At 50.6% G+C, this 11529-nt stretch overlaps 2 protein-coding genes across 6 annotated transcripts; one reads left to right on the plus strand and one right to left on the minus strand.

Annotated features, from left to right (window-relative positions):
- Positions 1–643: 643 nt before the first annotated feature.
- Positions 644–4643, minus strand: LOC123624341. Of its 5 annotated transcripts, none has more exons than XR_006730116.1 (6): positions 3515–4643; positions 2795–2835; positions 2507–2551; positions 1123–1401; positions 994–1036; positions 644–888 (listed from the first exon to the last, which is right to left on the minus strand). XR_006730116.1 is itself a non-coding variant. In XM_045532032.1 (5 exons), exons 1-4 carry the CDS (start codon positions 3714–3716, stop codon positions 1147–1149), a joined length of 660 nt encoding a protein of 219 aa, XP_045387988.1. In that variant the 5' UTR covers positions 3717–4643; the 3' UTR covers positions 644–1036; positions 1123–1146. The 5 variants fall into 5 exon arrangements, 2 of the variants coding, with proteins under 2 accessions (XP_045387988.1, XP_045387989.1); XR_006730114.1 differs by having other exon boundaries at positions 2678–2835; XR_006730117.1 differs by lacking the exon at positions 3515–4643 and adding an exon at positions 3265–3506 and having other exon boundaries at positions 2678–2835.
- Positions 4644–4740: 97 nt separating this feature from the next.
- RPS16 (ribosomal protein S16) lies at positions 4741–7356 on the plus strand. The gene is made up of 5 exons (XM_045532034.1): positions 4741–4907; positions 5046–5147; positions 6803–6899; positions 6996–7043; positions 7146–7356. Exons 1-5 carry the CDS (start codon positions 4860–4862, stop codon positions 7289–7291), a joined length of 441 nt encoding a protein of 146 aa, XP_045387990.1. The 5' UTR covers positions 4741–4859; the 3' UTR covers positions 7292–7356.
- Positions 7357–11529: the final 4173 nt, after the last annotated feature.

An 11529-nucleotide genomic window follows, 5' to 3' on the forward strand; every position in this document is an offset into this window, starting at 1 on the left:
GACTACAGGCATGCGCCACCACGCCCAATTTACAGACATTTCATATGTACCTACTTAGTTACAGAGGAATAGGGTGCAGTTGGGGCAGAGGCTCACCAGTCAGCTACCAGGGAGAGGACATACCACAGGTGCTTTTTCCCATAAGCACACACTTTTCGATCCAACAATCCCAAATCGAGCCCAAGATAGATAAGGGAAGGATGGACAAGCCACAGAAAAGTGTTTCCCCTTCTATAAACTTGGCTCCTCTAAACAACAGCTCTTTAAAATAGGATTCTACATATGAAATGATTAATGGGCACTGCCGCAGAAAGGCGTTTACCCCAGGAAAGAGAGGGAACAGTTATGAGAGAGACAAACTACTGATATACACATGAATGAATCTCCAAAACATTATGCTGAGTGAAAGAAGCCAGACACCAGGATATGTGCAGTATGATTCCATTCATAGGAAACTCTAGAGCAAGCAAAACCAATCTATGTAGACAGGAAGCAGATTAGTGGCTGTCTGGGGCTGGAGGTGGAGGCTGACTGGGAAGGGAGATGAGAGGATGCTTTGGAGTGATGGAAATGCGGCAGTGTGTACGCATCTGTCAGAACTCATTGAAATGTACACTGAAAATGGATGCCTTTTACTGCATGCTATTATACCTCAGTAAAGTTTATTTTAAAAATATAGATGCTCAGGCTCTACCAGAGACCAGTTATGAAATTCTCTGGGCTGGGGTCTGGCAATGAGTATGACTTGAAAGTTGTCCAGGTGGTAATTATTTGCAGCCAGGGATGTGAGCCACAGGACTCTCCCTATCCTCAAGGGATGGGGGTGAGGCTAGAGGACACCTGTGCACTGCTTTGTCCTTTCTTGGAAGAGGAGAGAAGAGGGAGTATCTGAAAAAAGACAAGCATGGGGGCAGGTGGGGGGCAATTTATCCAACCCCTGCCCCAGGAGGACAGAGACTTCAGATGTCACCTTATTTTCCTCCTCCTTCTCACCTCTTCCCCTTGGCGCCTGGGGCTCCAGGTGAGGTCCTCTGGCCTAGAAGGAAGGGAAGGCTTAGGGTTCAGGAGGTGGGGCTGGAGACCAAATTTCCTCCCCGTCTCCACCCAGCCTCTCCGGAGTACCTGGGAGTCTACGTCCTCCAGGGTTCATGCTGTGGGCAGGTGCCGAGCACAAGCTCTCTGTAATAACTCCAAGAGTTTGGCCAGGAAGAGGGGGACAGACCTCTGGGGATGTACTTCACAAGGCAGGCAAGGCCCCTGGCTGGCCACCCACAGCTGGGACCCCAGAGCATCCAGCAGGCGCTGTAGCCGGAACACAGCAGTCCCCACAGATGGGCCCTCCTCAAACCCAATCACAGACAGCTCCAGCCTGAAGCAGCCTAGAGTCTCAGCAGGACACACCTGCGGGGATAGAGTGACCTGGTGTCTCCCACCAAGGGCCTGATTCCAAATGCCTACTCCCAAGGTTTCCTGTGGCCTGGAACAAGCCCCTTCATTTCTCTGGGCCTCAGTTTCTTCATCTGTAAAATGGGGCTCGGAATAATTTCTACCTTAAGGATTTTTTCTTTTCTTTTTTTTTTTTTTTTTTTTTGACAGAGTCTTGCTTTTGTTGCCCGGGCTAGAGTGAGTGCCGTGGCATCAGCCTATCTCACAGCAACCTCAAACTCCTGGGCTCAAGCGATCCTATGGCCTCAGCCTCCCAAGCAGCTGGGACTACAGGTATGCGCCACCATGCCCAGCTAATTTTTTTCATATATATTTTTAGTTGGCCAGATAATTTCTTTCTATTTTTAGTAGAGACAGGGTGGGGGGGGTGGGGGAGGTGGGTTGTCTCGCTCTTGCTCAGGCTAGTCTCGAACTCCTGACCTCAAGCGATCCACCCGCCTCGGCCTCCCAGAGTGTTAGGATTACAGGCGTGAGTGAGCCACACGCCCAGCCTACCTTAAGGATTGACACTGGCCCATATACCGTACTTGGGCGCAAGTTAGTATCATTCTTTAAGATACTTGTAAGTGCTGCTTTTATTAGAACAAGATGCTTTACTGCCATCTGCTGGAAATTGACAAACATGCAAATGTACAAAATCCAGAATGTGAATACACCACTGTCTTTGTAGATGTGGGATCCTTGTGCAGTGTACAACCTTCACATCCATGCATGGTGGCCCTGTCTACCTTATAGGGTTTGGTGTGAAGAGTAAATAAGTAGGTGCTTATTATTGCTCAAAGCATTTAGACCAGCACCTGGCACAGAGTAAGCACTATTTAAGTGCAGCTATAATCAGCATGATCACTATCATCATCATATCACCATCATGTGTTGTTATTAATATGTGCCAGTCACTCTTCTAGGTGCTGGAGATAGCAGGAGCTAGACAGGTGGAAAACTGCTCCCACTGCCGCCTCCTCCCAACATACTGATGCATTCACACACCTACTCATGCAAACTGAGCCCAGTGGGTTCTCCCTAAACTTCCAACTTCAGGAAGAACTGATGAAATACTCACCGAGAGATCATCTGAAGTGTAGAGAGTGCCATCATTTTTGTTTCCCTACAATTATGGGAGGAGAAGAATCAGATAAGGAGGAAAATCAGATATTGGAGGGAAAGAGCCTGACCCTTCCTCAAACACACCACCCACCCAACTCCCTCAACTGCCCCCCACCCTGCCCCACACCAGCATCTTCATGATAGCAACAAGGAAGTAAAAAGGCTCCCTCCGGCAGAGGGGGGCTCCTAGGCTCCCCCAGAGCTGCATGAGCAGGAGGATGGTCCAGAGAGGCCACATGGGCACCTTGTTCACTCCCAGGCTTTCTTTGGCCCCAGCCAAGGTTTCTGCAAGAGAGAAGTACAGAAAGAGGGAGCAGGTTGGAAGACTGGAGTGAGGGGAACTGCCCCCCTTCCCTGCCAGTTCCATTCAAGCCACAGATTTTCTGGGAATGTGCCCTAAGAGGCCAGGCAAGATAGTGACCCCAAAGTAGGCAGGGCTTAGGTCAGAGGGTTCCCTGACCCCCAAGCTCAGCGAAGAAACAAGACTGAGCAAGGGTGTGAAGGTCAGTCTGGAGAGATTGGAGAACTTGAACTCTGCCCCCCTTCCCGCAACAGGCCCAGACAGAACAGAGTGTGTGCATTCTGTGGTGTCTACTCATTGGAAAACACCTGTGCTAGGCATAACCCATGTTTGCAGGTGCATATTTGGAGGGTTCTCTGCTCTTGTTTCCACTTTTATTTCCATCTCAAGTATTTTAGAAACTTTGTGCTTACCTGGATCTGTCTTTTTTCTCCCCTCTAAGGGTTGACCTCTCTGCCTTCAAATCTCTGTCACCGGGCTTGTGTTTTCTCGGTCAATTTCTGACTACTCCAGTAACTCTCTTTTCTTCTTTTCTTCTCTCTTGGTTCCTTCGTCTTTCCCTCTCCATGTGTGCCTACCTCTCTTGTACTGTGTCTGTGTCCCCCCAGATCTGCCTCTGGGTGCTCCCTTCCTTCCACCCCACAGCCCCTCTCCCTGTCTCACCCTTTTGGAGCTGGACTCTGGGCTGGAGGCTCTTCTCTGTGGCCCCAGACCTGCTCTCCAGTCTCCACCGTCTGTGGCCACCACACCCCTTTGAACCTTGGACCCAGACCCTGTGCTGCCAGAGAAACTGAGGCAACTGTGGGCTCCCTCTGGCCCTAAGAGAGGAGCCTCTTGGCTGGGAAGAATCTGGGGGGGGGAGCATCTGGGGAGGAAACAGGGGACAATCTTGGGGTTCCTCAGATGGGACTTGGGGGGCTGGGGGTGGAGAATTCAGTGGGGAGGAGGCTAGTGTGGAAGGTGATATTGGGGAGAATAAAGAGATGATTTGGGGGATTCTGGACAAAGGGACCCTGAAGAGGGGAATTCTGGCGGGATGGCTCTGAGGAGAGGGGAATTCTAAGGAAAGGAAAATTCCAGGGGAGGCAGTTGCTTGGGAGGAGTCTCTAAAGGGAAGTAAATTCTGGGGAAAGGTAGATTTTGAGGGAGGGGTCTCTGGGAGAGAGGAAGATTTTCTAAAAGGGGATTCTGGGGGTGGGTGTCCTGGGATTTGCTGGGAGAGGGAGATTCTGAAGGAGGGAGATTCCAGGGGTGGCGGGTCCTGAGGAGAGGAAGATTCTGGGGAGGCTGGCTGGGGTGAAGTGGACCCTGAGCGGAGGGCGAGTTAGGGAAAAAGGAGTCTAGGGTGAGGGCTCTGAGGAGGGGCATTTGGGGATGGGCTTCTGAGAGGATTATGGCAGACGGAGATTCTGACAGAGGCTCAGGAAGGAGGCAAATTCTGATGAAAGAAAGGTAGATTCTGGGGGCGGGGTGTCTGGGGAGAAAGGATTCCGGGAGAGGACTCTCGAGGGAGGTGGGTTCTAAGGGGGATAGGATCCTGGGAATCCAGCCAGATTTCTTGCAGTGGATTCGGGAGGGAAGATTCTGATGGAGGGGAATTCTGAGAGGAGGGAATCTAGAGGAGAGGAAGATTACAGGTGGCGAGGGTGAGAATCGATTATATTAATATTATTAGAGAGCCGGAATGCAAACGAGAGCCAACAACCACCGAGGCTGTTCGTCACACGTCCGTCCGCCACTAGGCCGTCCTCGGTCTCCACACTGCACTCCCCAGACCTCGCTCCTTCCGCCTCCCAGGTCCCGCCCTCCTTGAGGTCCAGGCGGCCTTCCCGCCGTAAATCAGAGGCCCCGCCCCCTAGCTACAACGCGAGCCGTAAAGCTCCATCCCTTTGCGACGCAGCGCTCAAGGCGCCTGCGCAGACCCTGAAAAGCGGCCTGGTTAGTCCTGAGCCTTCCTTTTCCGGTTGTGGAACCGCGCGGTGAGGATCCTCGGTCCACGCCCGTCCCCATGCCGTCCAAGGGCCCGTTGCAGTCCGTGCAGGTCTTCGGACGCAAGGTAGGCCGGACGTCGGATGGGAGGAGTCGGTAAATACCGGGGTCTGGGAAAAGCCGATGGGCAGGAATCTGGGGTCGGCCTGGGAGCCGGGGCCCGCCCGAATCTCACGCGGCCCCGCTGTCTCTCGTCTTCCCACAGAAAACGGCCACAGCCGTGGCGCACTGCAAACGCGGCAATGGCCTTATCAAGGTGAACGGGCGGCCCCTGGAGATGATTGAGCCGCGCACGCTCCAATACAAGGTGCTGGGATCGGGGACGGGCGTTGAGTGGAGGACTCTTGGAGACGGAGATGTAGCTCTTGGAAGCCGAGAGAGCTGTTAACAATGGGATGTTTAGAAGCTGAGTTGGTGGTAGAAAAGTGGGATATTTTACAATAGAGCTGGGCTTGGGATTCAGAAGATGTGAAATCTGAGTTAAGAAACTGAAAACATGAATGTGGAACATTAAAGTGTTGAAGTGTTGCCTTGAAACGTGGGTTATTTGGAAGCCCACCCAAGTGTGGGGACCCAAGTAGCACGGGGAAAACTAGTTTATGTGACCTGATGGAGTGTTTTCACTCTTACAGATTTCCTGAGGACAGGAATCAGTGTTTTGTTTCAGACAAATCACAGGTGTTTAAAGCATGTTCTCGATACTGTAGGTGCTCGATAAATATTAAAAGAACTTGAATTTGGGTCTGTTTAAATTTTTGCCAGTGAAAAGGGGTTCCTTAGCTCCCTGTTTGGGCCTCTCGGTTTCTTTGGCTCAGAGTGGAGAGACCAGGTTCTGATTCCTGCTTCTACCTATGTTATTTCAGGCAAGTGACCATTTTACAGATAATGTGGGTTTACCGTCTGTAAAATGGTCATAGTTTCTGTCCTGACGCATTGTAGTGAAAGTAAATTAAGGTTCTTTTTGTAAACTTCTTGGCTTGTATGAAGATGTTTTCATTTCTTCTTGAAGCCCATTGATTTTAAAAGGAAAGAATATCTATATTTCAGGGTCAGTTAGAGTTTAATAAGAAACATCGCTTTGTGTGGCAGATGTTGAATACTGTGATTTATTGTTATTGGCTGTCAGTTTATTTGAAGGATTTGTGTGTATACCCTATGGTGAGTTTGGGGGACACAGCCACATGAGTGACCCAGGTGGCCCCTTATGGAACTCCCAATCTAGTCGGGGGATTGACTGGACCAACTACCAGAAACTGATCGAAAGTAGTCAGGGCTGGAATGTGGATCCCAGGGAAGGCTTCAAAAAAGAGTCAGGGGCCGGGGGAGAGGAGGAGACCTGTGAGATGAGACTGGAAGTTGGTGAAGCAGAAGTGTCCAAGCCGGGTGGAGTGACACTCGCCTTTGGTCCCAGCTACTGAGGCTGAGGCAGGGGTTTGATACTAGCTTGGGCAACATAGGGAGACACCATCTCTTAAAAAACGAAAAAAGAGGCAGCAGCACTGGCAAAAGACCTAGAGCTGGGGAGGGAAGACAATAGCACAGGTTGTAGTGTGATTGTCATTTCTCTGGGAATTGGGGTGAGGCTCAAAAGGCAGAAAGTTCAGTTGGGGAACCCAAAAAAGACACCTGAACAGCCCAGGAGTGACTTTCCACTGTGTGAAACTGCCTTGGTGGTTGCATTAGAGTGCTACTTACTGTTTAGCATTCTAAGAACCAGTCTTAGAGATAGGGAATCTGAGGTTCAGAGAGGGTGGCCTTTTTTGTCAATTCAGCAGTCTCTTGTTTGGCTGCTTTAAATCTTCGCTTCTCCCCTGACTCTGTAGAGGGGCCTGTGACCCCCTTCCACTAGTACTTTGGGGCTGGTGGTAGCAGAAGCTAGACAGAATAGAGGAATGCCTAGTGAGATGGCTAAGCTGCCCAGGTTGTGGCTTAAAATCTTACTCATACTCCCTGTTCCTCTAGCTGCTGGAACCTGTTCTGCTTCTGGGTAAGGAGCGGTTCGCTGGTGTGGACATCCGTGTCCGTGTGAAGGGTGGTGGTCATGTGGCCCAGATTTATGGTGAGTCCCAGGAACTGGGCATGTGGCTCTGGGAGTGGGCCCTAGTCTTTGGCCTTCACAAAGCTCGTGTACTGTTTTATTGTGTCTTCCTTGCAGCTATTCGTCAGTCCATCTCCAAAGCCCTGGTCGCCTATTACCAGAAATGTGAGTGAGAGTGGGTCCTTCCCTTTGGGTGGGTGGGTCTGTGGGGACCAGGTCAAGGACTTTCCTGATTATCTACATCTGTACCCCTACTGTTATCTCCAGATGTGGATGAGGCTTCCAAGAAGGAGATCAAAGACATCCTCATCCAGTATGATCGGACCCTGCTGGTAGCTGACCCCCGTCGCTGCGAATCCAAAAAGTTTGGAGGCCCTGGTGCCCGTGCTCGCTACCAGAAATCTTACCGATAAGCCCATCACGAGGATCGGGGTTCACCTGTATAATAAAAAATGGTTGTAGGATTTTAAGGTTTTAAGGACTGTGTTGTGGTCTTCCGTGGTAGTGGGTTTTTTACCAGATGAAACACAGGAAACATTCTCAGCCTATTGCCAGTCTGGATTTTAACCCCTCTCAAAAGTGATCACCCTGGGCTTAGTGTGGATGGGTGGGGGTGGCAGGTGGGGAGTCTCTGTCCACTTACACCTCCGTTAGAGTCCGGTGCGTACGCAGACCTTGGTGGATATGAGTTGTCCTTGCAGGTTTGTTTTTTCAGTCCCTTTGCTGCTGTTTTAATGGTATGTCAGGGAAGAGCAGAGGAAATGTGTAAGGTCAGTAATCTTTCATTCAAAGACAACGAGAGAAACTACTTGGATGGAATCTGTGAAGTCAGCAACTAAAGGCCATGCTTGCATTAGGAGAAGAGTATTTTTTAATTCTAATTTGTGGTGTAGGTATTAAGACCTGGCGGGAAGGGGGACCCTCAGGTTTAAGAAATCCCCCATCCTCTCCAGTCACTATCCAGGCCATGTCAACCTTCGTTTGTGTTCTTTCCCATCAGGGTCTTTGTATGTCATTCCCATGACTGGCTTCATCCTTTGGGTGTCAACAGTACCTCCTGGTAAAAGGCCCTCCCTGTCCTCTTTAAAGCAGGTCCCCATTGTGCTCAGCGCAGCAGCGTGCTCTTTGTGGGGTCTAAGGACTTGTCTGTCTGTTGTGCCTGCTGTGTGATAGGAGCCAGTGTATAGTGAGCTCTCAGCTGCTACCAGAGGCTGCCACGCCAGGCTGCACAGCACGTTTCCGTTGTCAACAGTTTCGTGGAACAGCACTGGTGCGGACGTAGGGAATACCTAAAGTAAAGTGTTGCTTGTGGAGTAAGTCACCTTTAGGTGTTTTCCTCTATTTTTCACAGGAGAAAGGAAAAGTACCAGGAGGTAGCTTGCCCAAGGGCACACAGTAAAAGGAAGGCGTGGCATTCAAAGCCCCACGTGTACCATATACTTGCCATCAAATTGGTTTTAACTGATCAACAATTAAGTGCACATACAGTAGTAACATTCATGGGCAGGGGGGAGGAGGGAATGGGTATATTCACACCTAATGAGTGCAGTGCACACCATCTGGGGGACATGCTTGAAGCTCTGACTTGGGTGGGGCAAAGGCAATATGTTACCTAAACTTAAAAAAATAAGTGGCATTCAGACAGGCATTTGAGTCGTGGAAGATTCCAGGTTTGTACCACCATGTTAGGCTGCCACAGATCTGCCCAAGATCCCCTGTCCCTACTAATTTGGGGAGAGTGCTCAGGGTACCCCACTTATGGGAAAAGCAGAGGGGACTGTGGGACCCACAAGAGGTACTTGACCAAGCCTGGAGAGGTCAGGTGGCCCATGCTCCTTGGGAGAGATGACATCTGAGCCAGTATCTGCTGGAGTAGGAAATAAGCTGGGAGACCCTGTCTCGTTGACTTAGTTTTTTGACATTTATCTCCTTATCTGTCATTCGCTCCTCTTGAACCCCTGTGCTGATCTGGGGGCATTGCAGTGACCACAGCTCATTTCCCTTTCCCAAGAAGTCACAAACAATGGAAAAACTGCTGCTGGAGTAGGAGTTGGGCAAGAAGTCCTCACTTGATGTCATGGATAGATTCTTGGAAACTGCAACTTTAAGCAAAACATGAACAACAAACAGGTCCTAGAATAACAGTGGTTTCCTTCAGCGTTGTTTCATCACAACGAGGGAAAAAATGGTTTCATTATATGAATTTTCACTTAAAGTCACAGTTTCCAAAAACCCATCGATGTTAAGTGAGGACTTACTGTAGCTGTGATTCACAAGGGCGTAATCTCTATTTCCGATACCAGCACTCTGCCTGTTGGGAAGTGCTGCACTTGAATGTTGATTGAGGGAGAAAGTTTTACAACTTGAGACTTTCCGTGCACTTGCCTTTTTTGTATATATCCACCCTACTTGATACAATAGCCACGCTTCAAGTGCTCAGAGGCCACGTATGGTTACCACACCGGGCAGCACTCCTGACAGAACAACTCCATCATGGAGGAAAGTCGTATGGGATAGCTCTGACTTGGAGGATACCCAAAAGTAAAGGAGGGTTCATGGTGCACCAACTAGGTGCTAGGCTGTGTTGTTGGATGTATCTACATCCCTGTGAGCCTGGTGAGTGGGTGTCCCCATGTTACCTGAGAAAACCCCTACTAGCAAACTAATCTGCAGCTTGCCAAGTTTTGCGCTGGAGCTGGAGTTAACTTGGGTTAACTGGGTTTAGCGGGCATTAACCCAAATGTCCCAAAGAGAGCATCGGGCACCACCCTTATCCTTTTTGAGCCTGATTTGGCTGTAGCTCTAAAGAGGATTGGGCTGTCACTGTGGCAGGCCAGCAAGAAAGGTATTCCTGAGGAGGCGGTGGAACTAGGACCACAAAGCCAAGGTAGGAGTTGGGCCGGAGGGAGGAATGGAATTCATGGACGCCAGGAGGAATGGACAGAGGCGGGCCTGGCGCCCATGATTCTCCCAGAGGGTCCACAGACCCCCTTATTGAGGCTCCTGGCTCCCTCCCAGAGGCACAGCTGGGACACATCTGGAGAGGGGGCTCGCTTCTCCTTCCCCACTCCAGGCCTTGGAGGAGACAGCCCCTTCTCCCTCCCTGCCTCCTCAAATACCGGGAATTCCGGCGCCGCTGGGAGCCCGGGCCAGGCTGGGAACTTTCCTTCAGGGAATGTGCAGCTGGAGGCGGCTGGGAATGTGCAGCGGGGATGGGACAGAGGAGGGGAGGCTGGCCTGGGTCCTGACCTTGGGAGGCGGCAAAACGGAGTCCTCGGTCATTTCAGGCTGAGGAGTCCACCTTGGCCACTATAGGGCCCCCAGGACTCAGCCCAGGCCCTGGCACACAGTAGCCATCAGTAAACAATGAGTAGAAACCAGCAGCTAACGTTTATGGAGCCAGGCCTGTGCTGGCCACCTTCCTCAGCTGAGCATCAGAAACCCCTGGGCCCATGGAGCGCCATGCTACAAACATCAGGCAGGCAAGGCAGTGCTCCCTCTTGTATCCCCAGTGGCAAGAGCACCAGGACAGGATACACAAATTGAAGAGCACAGACTCGAGCCAGGCTATGTGGACTCGAGTCCCAGCTCTGCCCCTTCCCAGCTGTGCTACTGAGCAAGTCCCTCTTCTGCTCTATGCCTCAGTTCCCTCATCTCTAAAATGAGGATTAAAAACCATCCTCACCTTTGAGGGATGTTGTGAGGACTCACACCGAGTAAGTTCATATAAAGTGACTGTAAGCTCCTAATATGTAGTTAGTACTCAATATAGCTCAGCTTTTTTGCTGTTAGCCAATTGCTAAAACTTCAGATTCCTAGGCTCCTGCCCCAGAGGTTCTGATTCAGTAGGTTGGGAGTAGATCCTGGGGATCTATGATTAGAATGACTCAAGTGTTAGAGGTTCAAAACCACAAGAGGTTAAGTGTTTGATGAAAGCTAGTATCACCAAAGAAACTGCTTAAATTATGCTTCTCACTGGGCATACCACTGCTGGAGCAAGGGGCAGAAGAATCCTAACATAAAAGCCTTTTGTCTCTGCAACCTCAATTATGTGCAGGCGGAGGGGGCATGTGGAGGAATTGTAGAAGCCTCAAACTGGGGGGGAGGGTGATGGATCTGATGCATGTGGGTGGGCACAAGAATTGGGATATTCATGAGGATGGTGGGGGGGATGGTTGCCAAGGGAAATCAGACAGATGTGGGACAGACTCCTCCCTAAGCCCAAACCTGATCCACCCTGGTGTTAGCAAGGAACAGTCTCTGAAGGAAAGTAGACCCAGAAGAATCCAATTAAGAAGGGATGGGTAGCTTTAGAGATGGTTCGATGGATGGCTGGGTGAATGAGGTGTACGGAGCCAGTGTGGATACTGAACAGATGGATGAATGGACACAGAGTAGGGAAGGATGGCTCAATGGAGGGTGCTGGGTGGAGAAGGTGGGCACGTGGGATGGGAGAGGAATCGATGGATTGATGGGGCATGGAATGCTGGATGGGGGCAGGATGATGAAGGATGGACGGATGGATAGGGTAGAGGCAGCTGGACAAGCAAGGCCGATAGGTGAGATAATGATTGGAAGGACAGGTGGACGAAGAGGGAGAGATGGCAGGACAGCTGGATGGACAGATGAAGAGATGGCGGGGGGGGGGGGT

Source organism: Lemur catta, chromosome 19 (assembly GCF_020740605.2).
Source record: "Lemur catta isolate mLemCat1 chromosome 19, mLemCat1.pri, whole genome shotgun sequence".
In the NCBI taxonomy this organism is placed as follows: Eukaryota; Metazoa; Chordata; class Mammalia; order Primates; family Lemuridae; genus Lemur; species Lemur catta.